The sequence below is a fragment of the Rhopilema esculentum genome, chromosome 7 (assembly GCF_057945365.1).
Source record: "Rhopilema esculentum isolate cy_ngs chromosome 7, ASM5794536v1, whole genome shotgun sequence".
Lineage (NCBI taxonomy): Eukaryota > Metazoa > Cnidaria > Scyphozoa > Rhizostomeae > Rhizostomatidae > Rhopilema > Rhopilema esculentum.
In genome coordinates, this window is record NC_142821.1 from 13,135,798 (window position 1) to 13,151,937 (window position 16,140).

Genomic DNA, 16,140 nt, shown 5'->3' on the forward strand with positions numbered 1-16,140 from the left:
GCCTACCAGAAGAATTTTGTAATTTCTTCTGGGGTGAAATTGGCGAAGCCTTAGTAGAAACACTAAACTTTTGTTTTGATAGAAGCAGTGGCGAAGCCAGCTCTGGAGAGTTGGTCATGCACTTGGGCAAAAAAATAAACAGGGTTTTTGGCACCACAGCAATGTACCCAATTTAAGTTAAGGTTACACCAGTTCCCTTGAGAAAAGTGTTTTCAGCTATTGTGAAAATACCCAGAAAAGCCTTAGGGCATAAAACATTTAAAAATTTGCAAAAGAATAATTTTCAGAACTTTCTTGAGACATGATTTGAAGAAGCCTTGGCTTTAGACTTATTAATATTTACTATTTCAAAAGCTGTTTTATTCACCTGAATAAACTGTCAGATACTGAAGGAAAGCTTTTTTAGATAACATAACACAGTTAGATTTGATTCTCACAACATTATATAAAATGTCTAAATTGTTTTGCTTTGATAAATACACTGACAAGACAAAGATAAGATAAATACACTTTTGCTCTGACAAGATAAATACACTTTTGATGACCCTTCCCTAATTCCTTACTTAGAACTATTGTATTTATAAGTACAAATAGTGTAATTGTACAAATAAAAAAATTAATGCCCCCTAGCCTATGTTCATGCTACACCTCATTTTTTTTAATTCATTATTATTAATTTATCAAAACAGATTATAATCAGAAAATGGAGAGTTCCCTGTGAAACAATCTCAATACTCTCATCTCACAAACATCAATAACAAAAAAGGCCATTATAAGATAAATACTGAAAAGGTTAAGACAACACTAATTTCATGCCTCGTTGTATCTCAAACTTGCATTGCATGTCTCTAAAAAGCAACAACAATGAAGCATTTGTGTTTCTTTCACTAACAACAAGTTCTAGAGACACTCATTCTGAATATTTCAATGGAAATTTAGCATGTAAGTCCACTAGCCCTTTCATTATCAAAGCATGGAATACTTTGGGCTTGCCAATTATCAGCAATAAAATGATATTAAAACCAAGCAGTTTGTTTCATTGTTTTTCTTGCAATATGAGCGTTGCCTGCCTTATTATCAGGCGCCGTAGGCCTAGTTCGTTCATGTCATATCCTCGTTGACACAGGCCTAAATGTATGTGTTAGCAAACATAGTCCACAACAGGAAGAATCTGTTCCACTGCCAACTTTTATTTTGCTACATCAATCCTTTAAAACCATGGAACTGTTATTTTTCCTCATTTCCTTGCTGCTATATTACTTGCAGGGTAACATTTCACGAAATCCCTTTCCTCGTGAACTAGCATACTTCTTCTTCAGTCTCACTTTTTGAACTCGAACAGAGAAACAATGCGATCAAGGTCATGGTCATGCCATTCCAAAAGTGCATGACTAAAACGTAATAATCATCATGTTTTCAGGGCTGTTTCCATTGTTTCGCCTGATTTTGCATGACCAATCATAGGGTTTTAGTCATGCACATTTGAAAGTGCATGACTAATAGTCCAGTCAATTTGTGGTGTAAGGTCAAACAAATTGCAACAGGAATGAATACATGCTAAAAAGATTACAAAATGTATTTATTCCTTGAGCAAAAAAGTCCTAGAAAATCATTGAAGTGGAACATTGGAAAATTTAAATGCCATTTAAGGTAGTACATTGGCTAAATTTTGAAATATGGTGAATGCTGCAAAATATGGTCTTCTACCAAATTAGGCGTTTTTAGAGTCGCTCAGTAATTATGCACTCGTCTTAACTCGTCTCAATTCGTCTTACCTATCTACAAAATGATTTTCGCTTTGCAAAGTCTCATGAAATTTGGACTAACAAGGGTATTATTTCTCTATTTTGAGTCTTGAATGCGATTGACGCTTTTGATTTCAAGCCAAAATACGAAAACAACCAAACTATACCAAACCAAACCAAAGTATCTAAATAATCAAAAACGAAAAATTATCAAACAAATTAATTAGATATTGGTCATTCTAAATTATTCACAAACTGTCCTTCAAATTTTCTTCCATATCTGCCTGCATGGCGTTCTCGCAGCTCACTCTGCGGCATTCTCCGCAACACGTTGTGCATTTCAGACCATTCTTTTTGCAACTGCATCGAAGATTTGCGCCCCCCTTTTTGCAATTACAGCTGATCAACTTGAGGAGCTCTTCTGGTGCGTATGGAAGATCAGTTTGCAAAGGCATCATTTTCCCTTTTTCAATGATCCACCCCCATTCTGTAGGATCGAGATCTCTTCCTTTCCATTGCATTACTTGAGCGAAAACTCGATAACTGTGATACTTAGCAGCAGAAGAGGTGGGTGGAAGTACCTGTGGGCTGATAACAGATTTACAAGAAATTTATCACAGAAGGTATTGTAACGCAAGGCATCGAGTCCTTCACCTTCCTTTCCTTTATATAAGCAAACGAGGGCATGCTCCCCAGCAGATGCTATTTCCTCGGAGTTGGCAAGATCATTCTGGAACACTGCAGCCTGTCGTTGTAAGTGTTTATTTTGTTGGAATATCTTCAACGATAACCCTTTACCGATGCCATACAAGCTAGATGTTGTGTCGCACCCAAGAATGGCATGTAGGAACAAAATATTGTTGCATATATCTTTGCCCAACAATTCCTTACATAGTTTAATATCCCAGAAATTTGTACCTCTAGCATTCTGCTTGGACTCAGAGTAGAAGTAGATTTTTTTCGACTCTTTGTTTGCGTGGTAAATGAGCAAAATAAGCAAATCTGTGTCTTCACCAATCACCGCCGTCTCTTCTTCCACTGAGGCCTCAATCCCTTTTTGAACAATCAGAAGATCAGCATCAGCATCAGCATGGTAGACATCACAGCCCTCTGCCTTCAACTTTGCTGCAAGCATGTTGATAAACCTTTGCTTGTTTTCTTTGTTTGCAAGAAAGGTTTCTTTCCTTATAGTAAGAAGCATATTTTCTTCGAATTTCACCGTTGTTCCAGACGACAAGCCAACTCTTCGTTGATGTGTCATGTCCTTGGGCGAAGGACCAGCGGTATACCCATCAAAAACTATGAAAGCTTTTGTGTACTTCCTTTTCACATATGCCACATAACTATCGATAATGGAGGCATATGATGCTCCACGCTTCCAAGATATCTGTTGCAGCAAAGAACCCCTTATCTAAAACATACCTTACTGGCTGCGATGGTATTTCAATCTCTGTGTCAACCATTTTTCTTATGGTACTCGCCAGGACGGGCTTGTTAGCTTTTCTCAAGGAGCCATTTGTTTCAAATAAAGATGCTGGAACAGAACAGAGCTCGTAGCTGAAAAGTTTTGATGTATCTTCAGTGGTATGACTTTTAACGGCAATAAGTTTTTGAAATAACAGCTGGGGTCCTACATGAATGTCTCCATCTGTTTCCTTTGGGTGCTTTTTTGCATCAAGCGTAATGGCCTGGTTTGCTCTTTTGAGCACAAAATCTTTGCAATATTGACCTGTCATTTTTTCAGTAAGGCAACATAGCTTGAACAGTTTGCAAGTGCAGGTTCCAATCTCCGGTCCTCTCAGCTTTGATAAATGTGCGAAGAATCTCTATCATTTCAAGGTACTGCAACCAAAGCTTTCCTGTCCTGGAATTGCTTGAAGACGATTTGGCATCGAGTATTTTCTGCCTTACATCCTCAAGATCATGTGATTGACAAACATATCCCATAGAAACCCTTCCTTGCATCAGTGACTCAAACATATCTTTCAAATTCCTCAAATCACTGGATACTTCTGGGGTTTCTAACTCAGCAGCTGCCTCTGCACCTCTGTCACGCTGTTGAGCCTCTGGAGCCTCTCCTTTTGTATCGGCAGCATCCTGCTCTCTGTCAGCATCTGTAGGCAATGGTACATCACAGGCTTTCGATAACAAAATAGCATTTAGAGCTGTTTCGACTAACTGATGGCCACGTACTGCTCGGGAGATAGCTTTACCAGTGAGAATATGTGGGACAACATTATCAGCATATATAAGCTCGAGAGATTCTTGCAATCCTGACCCTCTCATGAGATATCCAATACTTCCGAGGAAACTCATTTCTGTATGAAAAGCTCCAAGTCGCAAAATTATTTGATGCAAAGGGCTATCAATTGGCTCCCCTTTGATGATACAAATGGCTTTCCACCATAGCGGCTGATCAAAAGTGAGAATCGATGTCACATCATATTTTTTGGCATGGCGAGAAACAAAGTCTAAGGTAGAGTGAATACAAGTGACATTGCTGGGATCCAAATCGATCATTGGCAAAAAGATAACAGATGACTTGCCTGGATACTCCCCCTGGTGGCACCATTGCATTGTTCCAGACCATGATGGCCTTCTTGGGTTCAGCAACCAAGAAACTTGCCATAAGAGATCCAATTTTGATGTTGGATCAACAATTTCATTTGAGAGCAACTGATCGTACCTGATGTTGAGTTGGTTATTGGCTATATTGTACTGCTTGATGTTAATTGCACCGATGGCTGCTATTTCATCAGATGATATGTTGCATCGCCTTGGGATAAATGTTGAAGGACGGGCAGCACTCCTTGGGGTGATAGTGGCAATTATTCCCATTCCATGAAAAGTATTTCTTCCGTCAATAGTTCTAATGTTGTGATCGACGTTGTCTGCAACATATTGAACTAGCGTTTGTCTCTCAGGGATACTCAGCTCAACTCCATCTTTGATAGCTGCACTCCTTTCGTAAGCTTGCACTTCTGAATAGGAGCAACAAAATCCATGCCTATGAAGTGAGTCTACCAGAAATCTCGATCCAAAGTGGTGGTGCATTTGAACCCCAAGACCAAGTTGTAAAGGTGCAATCAATGTTCTAGGTCTCGCCGCCTGCATGATTGCTTGACCAATTGAGGCAATCTTACTTTTTTTATCTTTTCCAACAAGAATTGTGTCAAGTAACAAGATCAGTGACTCTGGTAGGTAGGACATTGCTTTTTCCATAGATGATATATCACTGTTGCTTGCATAATATTCCTTTGAGGTGGGACATGACTTAATGGCATTCTTTAGGCATGTTGCCGCTGTTTTAACAACTCTCATCCCTTCTTCCTTAACGTCCTCCTTCTTTGGCTCATTATAGAACTTTTGCAGAATTTTTGCAGCAAAGGGTCGCATGGTTACAACATCAGTTCTTCCATCCAGCTCTGTGAAAATAGCATCTTCTCCGAAACGTTCTTTGATCCTCTTCTTCATGTATACAGCACTGTATGAAGAAGTTTTAGATTCCTGAAGGAAGTCAGCCATTTTTTCAACTAAATCTTTAACGGTGAGCTGTTCCTCGTCATTTTGTTCAAAAAATTCCATAGCCCTTTCAAAGGCATAATTTTGCATTTCTTCCAGTGGTCTGCCACGCTTCGTCTTCTTTTGAGGTGCTGCGCCTTCTTGATTTGATGTGAAAACTAAAGGGATTCCTTTTCTTGTCCTAAAGTTTACACTGCATTTTTGGTGGTACAAAGCATCTGCAGTGTGAAGATCAATAGCCGATTCAGTTCTCTCAGCGACCTTTCTTGCCCATTCATCATTTCTTTCATTGCATATTTCGGAAACTGTATTCTGAAATTCGAAGGTCCTCACTGGTATAAGAGAAAAGTCCTTCTTCTTCCCTTGGTAGCGGTCCCCCTCACCAAAAAACAGACAATGCTCTTTAAAGTTGAATTTCTGAGCTTCAGATCGAAGTGAACGCTTGCCCTTTGCTTGGGAGGTCTCTCTTGCAGCTGCTGCTATATTTTGTGGCTTTGTGAAATTTGCACGACAATCCTTGTGAACTGATTGACCAGCAGTAACATTTATCACGTCGCCTCGCTCTTTACTTGCGTTGTTGATTCCATTTGCACCTTTCTGATGAAGAACGACACCTGCTGCTATGTTCCAGATTGGTTTTTTGCAGATAACACACTCCATCTTACGTAACTGTCATGCAGACCATTTTGCCGGTTGTAGACTACGTTTTATTATCTGCACAAAGAAGAAATAACGCAAGCAACAAACAGGTTCTCTGGTCAAGATTCAAGGTCAACATGCAATTTGATCATATGCTCGATCGCAACAGCTCCTTCACCAAGATTTGTTTTGAAATGGTTCGAGAGGACTTCCCCAAATAAAGTAAACATCACAATTAAGTAAGCATGATGTTGAATAAATATCTATTCAAGAGTGGGTAATTATCTTGGTAGATTTAATGGAAATACTACGAGAGTCATTGTAAACCCATATGCCTTCTCGACTTTGACTTTTACGTTTAAAATCCATGAAATTTTTTTAGCTAAATTCACCTTAATTCAGCTGGCAATTTGGACACTTTCCACTTCTAGAATTTCTTAGGACTTTTCATATGTTATAGAGCATAGTTTAATTAGCCAATCAACCATTATTTCGTTTCTGTTGCAATTTGTTCGAGGTTCGACCATTTTTTGACTTAGTTTTACTGGACTATAAATTGGGATCCCTGTGATATTTGCATGACTAAATTGGAAACCCATGAGCGTTATTGAGTTTCAATGTAGAAACCCTATGTTTGCGCCTACAGAATTACATAAAAGTACGCAAAGAATAATTTTCTTTAACTTTGGAGAACTTTCAATGTGAAAAAACCCCCATCTGAACTATCTTTTTTTCCTGTAGCTCTGTGTTTTCCAGTGAATGATTAGCGTTATATTGTCAGTAGATCGTAATGTTAGAATTGTCTGTTAATCGTATCATTGTCAAAAATTCTGTATTTTCCCCATTTGTCTGTAACTAGTATCCTGTCCCGCAGCTCTTTTCGTAAAATTGTGAAAGTAAAAATTATCATGTGAAGTAAAATGTTGTAGTCAAGGGGGACTTCTGCACAAAAGGGGCAATTGTCTCCTTTTAAATTGTCAGGTATAAACTAAATGATTATCATTGTTATGCCCTGTCCATACTGTGTCATCAAAGGGCAGGAACTTAAAAAAAAGTATCTGTTCCTATCAGCTTAATATCTGATATGCGCCCAAGGGTGCTCAAATATTAAACTGATTTCTGGAACTAGCTTGTCAGCATGAGGCTTGCCTCACCGTGAGCATGGGTTGCCCTGGCATTGCAGTACAGCCATGGGTGGCCCAGCCCTTTTTCATCAATTGGCAAGAAAACAACATTTTTCACATTTTCACAGTTGCATTCATTCATGTCCATATTGTTGATATGAATGGCTAACTACGATGTTAACTAGGAACTGACATTGTATGTAGATGGTTGCTTTTGCATTAAAGTAGTTTAAGCCTTGTACTAGACACAGTTTTATTTATGATTGTAAATCAAATATACATAGACTGCGAAGCCTTCAAAGTGTTGTGTTTTTGTGTTCTTCTGTTCTTGCTTTTTTGTCTGCCTGTTTAGTAGTCAGTCACTTCTAGCCAGCCATCTTTGTATGCTCAAAAATTAAAGGATAATTTTCAATCTCAGGCGACTGCTGACTCACGGCTTATCAAGCAAGATTAGTTTTTTCTTCACAAAAGCGATGGTGAGTACATCAGTTTTATATTTGAGCACTTGATCAAGTTTCCTGTCAGATTGAACATTCACTCAATGTTAAGCACATTCAGAGATCTACTGATACAACCTTCCCACATGTGTTGGCTTGTTTCTGCAACCATAGAGTTGTCAATGGCCAAATTGGTAGTTCATACTTACCGGATGGGGAAGACAACATGATCAAGGGGTAGCAGTTGGTGACGATTTTGCGAGCTCTGACTGCTTTCATCGTATTACTGTTTTTGAGCAGTTTATTAGGCTAGATCTCAATACCTCAATTAACAGTTTCAACTGTAGTACTTTTCAAGAACCTTTTTTGTTAGAATTCGAAATGGCAACAAGCGAGATCAGTTCAATTTAGGGAAATGTGGATTCAGAGGAAATAGAAAGGCGGCCTACCTGCTCAGAGAGTAAAACAAGGAAATGTGAAGATCTCTGCATCGGATTTAGCAGCGAGGGCAGCAAAATTCGAAACTATTGGATTCCATTGATCACAAGGAAATTATCCAGTTCTTTCAACAAAAGTTCAGAGATGAAAACTGCATCCAGCAATTAATGCCCCTTGCAGCCTTCCCTGGCAGACGTAACTGGAACATTATTTTCTCGCGACCCTCGATGGTTGATTCAGTCATCGAAGAACTTATTAAACTCCCATCGCTCTCATAGGGCGACCCCACCATTGCTTCCATTCCTGTTAGATGAAGAGCACTACTAATCACCATTCTTGATGCTTCTCTCGATATTTGGGATAATGAAATTGGTGACAAACTCTCACATTTCAGAACAGTAACCTGAGTTTGGAAACAGACTTGGGTAGGGTTTCTCAACATTTTTGATGGGAAACGTCTGGTAATTTTCTTTCCTTCGGGAGGCACAGAAATAACTCCATTGGTTATTCTACGAGACAAGAAAATTTCGCTCTCGAACAGGGGCAAACCTGTTTTCTGCAATATCTGCATGTCAGATACGCATCAAACATCTGATTTTCCAAGTAGGGATATGCGCCATTGCTACCTTTGTGGTTCTACGGACCATTCGAGAAAAGATTTTTCAAAGTTTGTTCCCCTAAAAAGGGCTCAGGGAAGGCTTCTTAATGGTGAAATCCAATCGGAAAATGATGCAACCCCTATTGCTGAACCCGAGAACGAAGAGCAAATCGAGGACGAGGAGCAAATCAAGGATGAGGAGAAAATTTAAGACGAGGAGAAATTCGAAGATGAAGAGTTAACAACCAATCCAGCCATAGACGAACCTGCAGCTAGCCACACAATGCCAGAAAGCACCAGCACCATTGAAATTGCTGAATCACCGCTCAATAAATTAAATCCAGCTCCTAAACCACAAAAATCAAACCAAAAACTCACCAAATCACCGCAAGATTACGCCTCCTACACAAGGAAACCAAGAGGCCTGTACCCTCTACCCCTGACAAAAACGTTTCACTTAAAAAACCTGCTGGTGAGAACGTTAAATAAAATCTTTTTTTTCTTTTTTTCCAATTCAATAGTTTTATTTTGATTTTGATTTTAAATTTTCTCATGGCTTGTGTTGTAAGCATAAACCTGAATGGGTTGAACGACCCCAGTTGCACAGATTCAATCTTACACCACCTCTATAGCCTTAAGCCTGATATTCTCTTTTTGCAGGAAACCCACCTCAATCCTGTTAAAGTGCATATGACACGAACATTTTTATTCGCTTAAACTATCATAGAAACATCGCTGGGAACGATGGTGAACTTAGTTTTTTTATTTGCGACTTACTTTCTTCGAAAATTGAGGTTTTCTGACACCCACTCGAGCTAAATTGTGTCACAAGAAAAACGCGGTCGGGCCTGTGGTCACGTGACCTCTGTGACGTAAAGTGGTTGTGTATTCTTCAAAAAAAGCTGAGCTGCCGTATGGATTCACTATGTGATGGCACTTCTGTTGTCCCCCTAATCGATGGTTTTTTGCATGATTATTACTCCAGTAATGTCATAAAATACCGGAAAATGATTTAGGTCAATTTTTGGGTAATTACAAAATTAATAAAAATAGAAATGACATGATATAAAGATATATATAGAAATGACATGATATATATATTGCGTGCCATAGTCATAGTTTTGCACTTCACAGTGCCAACATTTTTTGCAAGAAAGTCATATCCAAAAATAAATATGATTTATTAGAAGAAAATTAGAAAACTTTTACTATAAAACAGGTACAAACGTTGCAGTAAATTAGTATGCACGGCTTTAAGAAACGAATATACCTCTGATGTGTGTTTTCAAAAAAGTGTAAATTGAACTAACCAAGACTATCTGATGGCCGTTTTCGAATTCTACTTTCGAATATGTCACAAAAAAGGAGCAGCGGAGATTTCGGAGGAAGATATTGTTGTGCTGGACTACCATCTGGAAAAAGCTGCACCAACAGAAGTTCGACGCCTGATATAACTTTGCACAAGTTACCAAAAGACGAAAAGATATGAAAGCTGTGGGTGCAGTATATATAATTGCATCGAAAAGATTTTGAGCCAGCATCTTACTCGATGGAACCGTTTCTTTGCTCAGAGCATTTTCTCCCAACTGATTTTTCACCTACGTTTTCCTCCATACCTGGTTTCAACACTAAAAACACCAAAACCTTTCTTCGACGAGACGCTATACCTTTAGTCCGCAAACCCAAACAACATGAGGAACTTAGCAAGCGTGAAAAGCGCATGGTGAGTAATGTGCTTGCAATTTTTTTTAGTAATTGCTTGTCAAATTGCTATTGTTTAAAAGCTGAGATGCGTTATTGATAATGCCTCAAAAACCCCGGGGGCACCCACATAATACTTTCAATGTGGATTTGAAGTTTTGTTGTCAGCTCCCTTCGTAGAGTGTTTCTTATCAAAACTTTCTATGCTTATCCAAGAAAAACTCGGGCGCGATATTTAGAAAATGAAATTGAACAGTCACATCAAGGGCAACAAGAGACTTCACAACTGGCAGAGGCAGTGTCATTCGTCAAAACGAAATTAATTTCAGGGTATCTGTCTATTGGACTGCTTCCCCCTCAGTAATCTAAAATAAAGAGAATATAGTTCAGGTTGACAATTATTGGGGGCTCCGACCCCCGCTTCCGACGGCTTTGACATGTAGCGAGATACTACAAGTCTTGGTTACTGGATAAACTACTACTTCATTAGGTATCTCTTTGGTTACTCCTTTCCTCTCTGTACATCATCCATGTCAGCATTTTAAAACATCAAAAACAACCGAAATGCTGATTTTTCAGTTAATTTAATAAACCTTTAAAAACTAATGTTATACATAGTTAAACTACTTCATTATCTCCCGTCGTATTTGACTTTTTTAAATAACTTGTTAGTTTTCTTGTTAGTATTCGTGAACCCCGGACATTGATTTTCTGCAAAATCTTGAACTCAAATATTGATATGGACCCAGATGCAAAATAAAAGCGAGAATGTTGATAAGCAATGCACAAAAGCTATGTTCATATCGCATTATTTTACTTTATTGTTTTGTTTATTGTTAGTTGAACGCGATTCCTTAGATTCAAAAGTATTTGTCAAAAACCAATACAAAATTTCCTCCACAGCTCATAAAAGGAACAAACATTTCTCATCGACCATCGACTACAGAGGACACAGAATTAGTGGATGTTGCATCCACCTTGACTGCCGTAGTAGATATGGAAAGCCGGATAAGCGACACCGTTCCAATTGACGATGACGAGTCCGACCAAAAACAGCGTGATTTTGGGATTCAATGCACAATCAAAAAGAGCAGCTCATGCTCTCGTAATGCCAGAAAGCTGAATACAGCAACCAAGAAAATCTTACGTCTAGTTGGCAAAATTTGCATACTCGAGAAGGAAATGGTACTTTTTTCTTATTTCTTATTTCATTAGTGTTCTGTCTCAAATTGTGCTGCAACAACTATTTTGCTTCAGCTTGGTGAATCAATTGTTTATATTATAAAACGTCCCTTTTTAGAAAAACCCAATAGCTCCTGTTGCGACTGATGAGGACACGGACTCAGAGGGAGACTCAGATCGTCCATGCAAAGCTGGACGAGTAGTATACAAAGACATTTCAATGACCCCACATGAGGAAATATTTGGCGACGACGAAGTTGGAGAAGAAATCGGGGATGAAGAATTTTTTGACCAGGGGGCACACAGCGAGGGAATCGAAACTGATACTGATGATGATGAAGACAGTTCAAAACATATCAGGCAAGACTACCTTTAATGCTGTGTAAACAAAAAAAAATAATGTGACATGCGACTCATAAAACTACATTTTTTTTTGGTGGTACAAAACTTGTAAATAGCTTTGAAAAAAGCAAACATTTAGTAAACTAAAGCTTTTCGTCTGACACTCTTCAGAGTTTAAAATGTCAGAACATAGATCGAAAACTCTACGCTAAGAAATATATATACCCAGTTGTGCATCGAAATAGGCCAATCAGAAACACGAGCACATGACTGTAAAGGTTCACCAATCAGTGCCGCTTGCCTATTAGAATGTTACCAATGGAGTCCTGGAATTATACAAAAAATTAATATTTTAGGTCACTTTATAAGAAACATAATGAATTACATCAGTTTTACTCTTAAGAACAAGACTAAATAGTAGCATGTTAGAAAAAATATGTCTATATGTTTAAAGCCTATGCATGAAGTCTAGCTGTACTGATGAGCCCTGATATTGGGCGAAACCGGTTAAATTTCTCTTAGAATTAAAAAGCAAATTGCCAAATTAAACAATACTAACTTCGTTATTCTAAAATTGTATGAAATATGATATTAAACTTTTGTGTGTCGACAAATTTATTGTGAAGTTTTCTTGCATGTAGTGATAAATATTGCCCATATTATTAGAAAGAGAATGCTCACCTTGTCAAACAGTTGATCCCTGCTTTCTGCAAAATGCCCATGTTGCGTTTTGACTCACATTTTACATGCCAACACTTTGGTAGACCAAAATCTAAGCAACGTTGATTTTATTCCGCTTTTCTATGCTTTCTGCATAGCTTGTTATGATTCCGCTCGTACCACAGAATTCTTTGCCCGCACTTTCTTTGGTCACAAACCTCGGGTTGAATACGAGTTTAAGCTCGGACAAACGTCTTGGCGCCGCCCTGTCTGGGCTTCAAAAACAACAAAGGAACCGACTGCAGTGTCTCTTCTGCCTCTCTCTATTCTGTGATTCCCTGCCTAAAAGTAAGAAAAAGATAAAACTGTTTATCTATGAGTTTATAAAATAGCAAAAACTACAAGAGTAAATTCACAAGGTGTGTGTGAATAGAGATGATCAATTTAACATCACCCTCCCTCTGTCAACACAAGATGACAAAATGTTTGAGTGTAGTTGAAATGTATACTTTTGCCTCACTCCTGCCTCCTTTTTTCTGCATAGATCCTTTTTGGTTGGCCACAAAACAAGTCCACCATACTTCAAATCTTTTGTTTAAAATTTTTACTTACAGCTATTAATTTGTTGGTGATCTTAGCAGATTTTAGCCTGCGTCACAGACCAAAAACTTCCGTGAAGTGTATGGTCTGTGCGCTGTGGGCGATTCTCATGTGCGGCGAAGAGAGAATTAATGCCATAATTATTCAATTTATGCGTTCAGTTCTCTGCTTGAGAACGAGATTTTTCAAACGCTATTAAATTTGTAATGGCGGACAACGTTTGTGTGTTGTGCAACCTCAAACTTTAAAATTTGATTGTAGCACGCGAAAGCTTTGTATAAGAAAAGAAATCAATGATCTCCCATTCAAAGTACCAATAGATCGTAGCAAATATGTTTGTAAGCGGTGTTTGTGGCTGCTGACTAAACGCAGCAAAGCAGTAGAAAAATTCTTACAGACAGAGAGAGAAATTCGAAATCTGTATACAGAAAATTGTCCAACCAGCGCCATTATTACGCCACTCAAGTACAGCCATATGACATTGACGTGTTTGAAAGATCAACGGAGAAAAATTTCAAAAGTTGTCACCCAGAGGGTAAAGATTGTGCTGCTGTTCTTACAATTAAGTGGCCAAGCTGTGACGGTCAAAGAATCTGAGTGCAGATTTGCACCAAATTGCAAAAAAGATACTGAGAGGTCGTTATGACAAAATAGCTGCTGCAGTTTGGAGGCATGATGCTCTCAGAAAGCACATAGTTGCCATATTCTCTAAAGAGATTAACAGAGAATGTGAACGGATGTGCCAATTAAAGCTAGAACCAAGCATATTGAGGATGTCACCAAAAGACGACATGCTGGCATTTTCATTTAAAAAGGTTGACGAAGAATTAAGTGCCAAAGCCCCTCTTCTAAGAACTGTGCTCATGGCAGCCACCTTACGCCGTTCAAAATCACCAGACATTAATGGTAGATGGTTGCCTATTGTTTCAACTGCTGCTGCAGTTTGTTTTAAGGGAAGAAGTAAATTCCTTACAGCTATGCAACTTCTTATCTCAACAATTGTCCAGCACTCTTCTTACTCTGCAAGTAAAATTGTTTGGCATGAGGTTCATTGATACTGCTAATAGTTTCTGCAAGTAGTTTACAAAATAATCCTGTCTTTACTTTGGTTGTATTTTTCCAATTTCTAACTTAATGCTTATTCAAGATTTTTCTTAAGGGAAAGTGAAATATTTACATATGTCCCATCAGCTTTGGCTTTTTGCCAATAGGTCTTTTTCGGCTTTGATTTTCATTAATTTTTCTTTTTAAAGGGAGAAGGTGCTTACACTTCATATTTGTAGGATTTCTTGAATTTCTTTCTTCAGCAAAAAATTGCATCAAAAACAAAGGCATGCAAGGCAAAAAGCCACAACTCCCGTAACACTTGTTACTTTTTGGATAGAAAGATTGTGAAACATAGGTAGAATTTGTTAACAATATATTATATACAATTGGGTGGAAACAACATTCAAAGAACAGTTATTCTTCTAGTATGCTGTGCTTCGATTGCAGACACTATGTCTCATGGTTTCACACAAATATTTTAATCGGAAATTGGATGAATTTGGACATGACCATGACAAGGCCATCAAGCAGAAAATTGAAAACAAAGTCAATGCAATAAAGCAAAAAGTCGAAGGTATGTTGTTATTTGGGCCTACTCTACAATTTTTTCCATACTGCACAAAGAGATGGATCCAGAAGTAGAAACCGCGTAGGGTCATCACAGAAAATAGACTTTCATTTTCCTCGTGCAGTATTTTCCTTATGTGTAGTTTTACTCACAGGATGTAAACATAAGGCATGTTAAAAGGTATTCTGACATGCTTCATTTCAGCTGGTGGTGTTCCTACCCAACATGTCATTGATGATACTGGACGGAAAATTTGTTTTGACAATATAGACTGGCATACCAATGATCATCACATGACATCTGAACACCAAAATGAAGACACACATTACATTGTCAAAATGGCAACTGAAAATCGAGTGGGTGGATTCAACATACCAGATGAAAGGCCTAAAGCATGTGTTTTGGAATTAGAGAACTCATAATTTCTGCCAAGTTATTTAGATCATGTGCTTCAGCAAAAGCATTACATTTACTTAGTTGCAAGAATAATAACAAAGTATGCCCCATGTCTACAGTTTCTCCAGAAATCTGTACCAAAGCACATTCCTCACCCATATAGCAATGAGATGACACAGCAGACCAACACTGTAAGTATATTTTTTGTTCATACCTTACGTTCTATCCACATTTTGTTTTATAGCGTTGAGTGAGCTGGCATGGATCTTGTCACATTTTTGTGTTGACCAACACAGCAAATTTCACAAGAAAATGCTTTATAAACTTTGATGCCTGCCACTGAATAGGTCTTTGAACACTGACATCAATTTCCAAGGTCAAAATCAATCATTCCCCCTCCTAACAGAACAATCTTGGTTTACTATCAACGGGTTAGGAGGGGAAAGAGGGCAGAAGTGGCAATTTTTTTCGATCACAGGAATGAAAGATATCAAATGCAGCGTAAATTCCTGGGTGTTCCAGGTACTTTTGGCAGGCATTCGGTATCATGTTAGAATGTAAACTTTTGTGCATGAAAGTTTAATTCAAATTTAACTTTCTCACAAAATTAAACATACCCCTTAATATCTTAGGCAACCTTTTTTTTGTACCTGGCTGTGTCACTCACAACATAAAAAAAAAAACACAAATATGCCATCAATAGTTCATAATTGAGCATAAATTTATTCCAAGTTATGAATGGAAAATTTATGATTTTCATTATTTTTTCTAAAAAGACATTCCTTGGAGTCATTTATGAAAACGAGAATTTTCAGAGGGCATTGTTAAAGTCCTACAGGATTTACAGCAGTACCAGCCTGCCTGTGGAGAATGAGAGGAAAAAATATATATGGCACCCAAGGCATGCAAGCTGACCAACTTAGTGTTGAAAGAGCTAATAATGCATTGCTCCAGCTCTCTAATGCTTTTACCCCAGAAGAGCGATTTGATGGCATGCACCTAGAAATAGCTGATTTTCATTCCTCTATCAAATTTCTACAGGTTTGTAAAGACTGGACCATAAAATCCTTCCCAAGAAACAAAACTAAGAAAAAAAGAACACAAAACTAAGAAAAAAGGAACACAAAACTAAGAAAAAAGG

At 38.1% G+C, this 16,140-nt stretch overlaps 4 protein-coding genes and 1 pseudogene across 4 annotated transcripts; 4 read left to right on the forward strand and 1 right to left on the reverse strand.

Moving 5' to 3' along the window:
* Positions 1-3,485: 3,485 nt before the first annotated feature.
* LOC148960021 (uncharacterized) lies at positions 3,486-5,927 on the reverse strand. Its single transcript, XM_089109131.1, has one exon. The coding sequence runs from the start codon at positions 5,925-5,927 to the stop codon at positions 3,486-3,488; it is 2,442 nt and encodes an 813-aa protein (XP_088965257.1).
* A 977-nt stretch (positions 5,928-6,904) lies between these two features.
* Positions 6,905-7,114, forward strand: LOC135684054 (U2 spliceosomal RNA; annotated as a pseudogene).
* A 2,938-nt stretch (positions 7,115-10,052) lies between these two features.
* Positions 10,053-11,762, forward strand: LOC135683318 (uncharacterized). The gene is made up of 3 exons (XM_065198538.2): positions 10,053-10,226; positions 11,108-11,389; positions 11,505-11,762. The coding sequence occupies exons 1-3, from the start codon at positions 10,053-10,055 to the stop codon at positions 11,760-11,762; spliced, it is 714 nt and encodes a 237-aa protein (XP_065054610.2).
* A 1,432-nt stretch (positions 11,763-13,194) lies between these two features.
* Positions 13,195-15,913, forward strand: LOC135683861 (uncharacterized). Its single transcript, XM_089109320.1, has 4 exons — positions 13,195-13,206; positions 13,579-14,034; positions 15,026-15,190; positions 15,776-15,913. Exons 1-4 carry the CDS (start codon positions 13,195-13,197, stop codon positions 15,911-15,913), a joined length of 771 nt encoding a protein of 256 aa, XP_088965446.1.
* Positions 14,484-15,025, forward strand: LOC148960022 (uncharacterized). The gene is made up of 2 exons (XM_089109182.1): positions 14,484-14,609; positions 14,808-15,025. Exons 1-2 carry the CDS (start codon positions 14,495-14,497, stop codon positions 15,023-15,025), a joined length of 333 nt encoding a protein of 110 aa, XP_088965308.1. The 5' UTR covers positions 14,484-14,494.
* Positions 15,914-16,140: the final 227 nt, after the last annotated feature.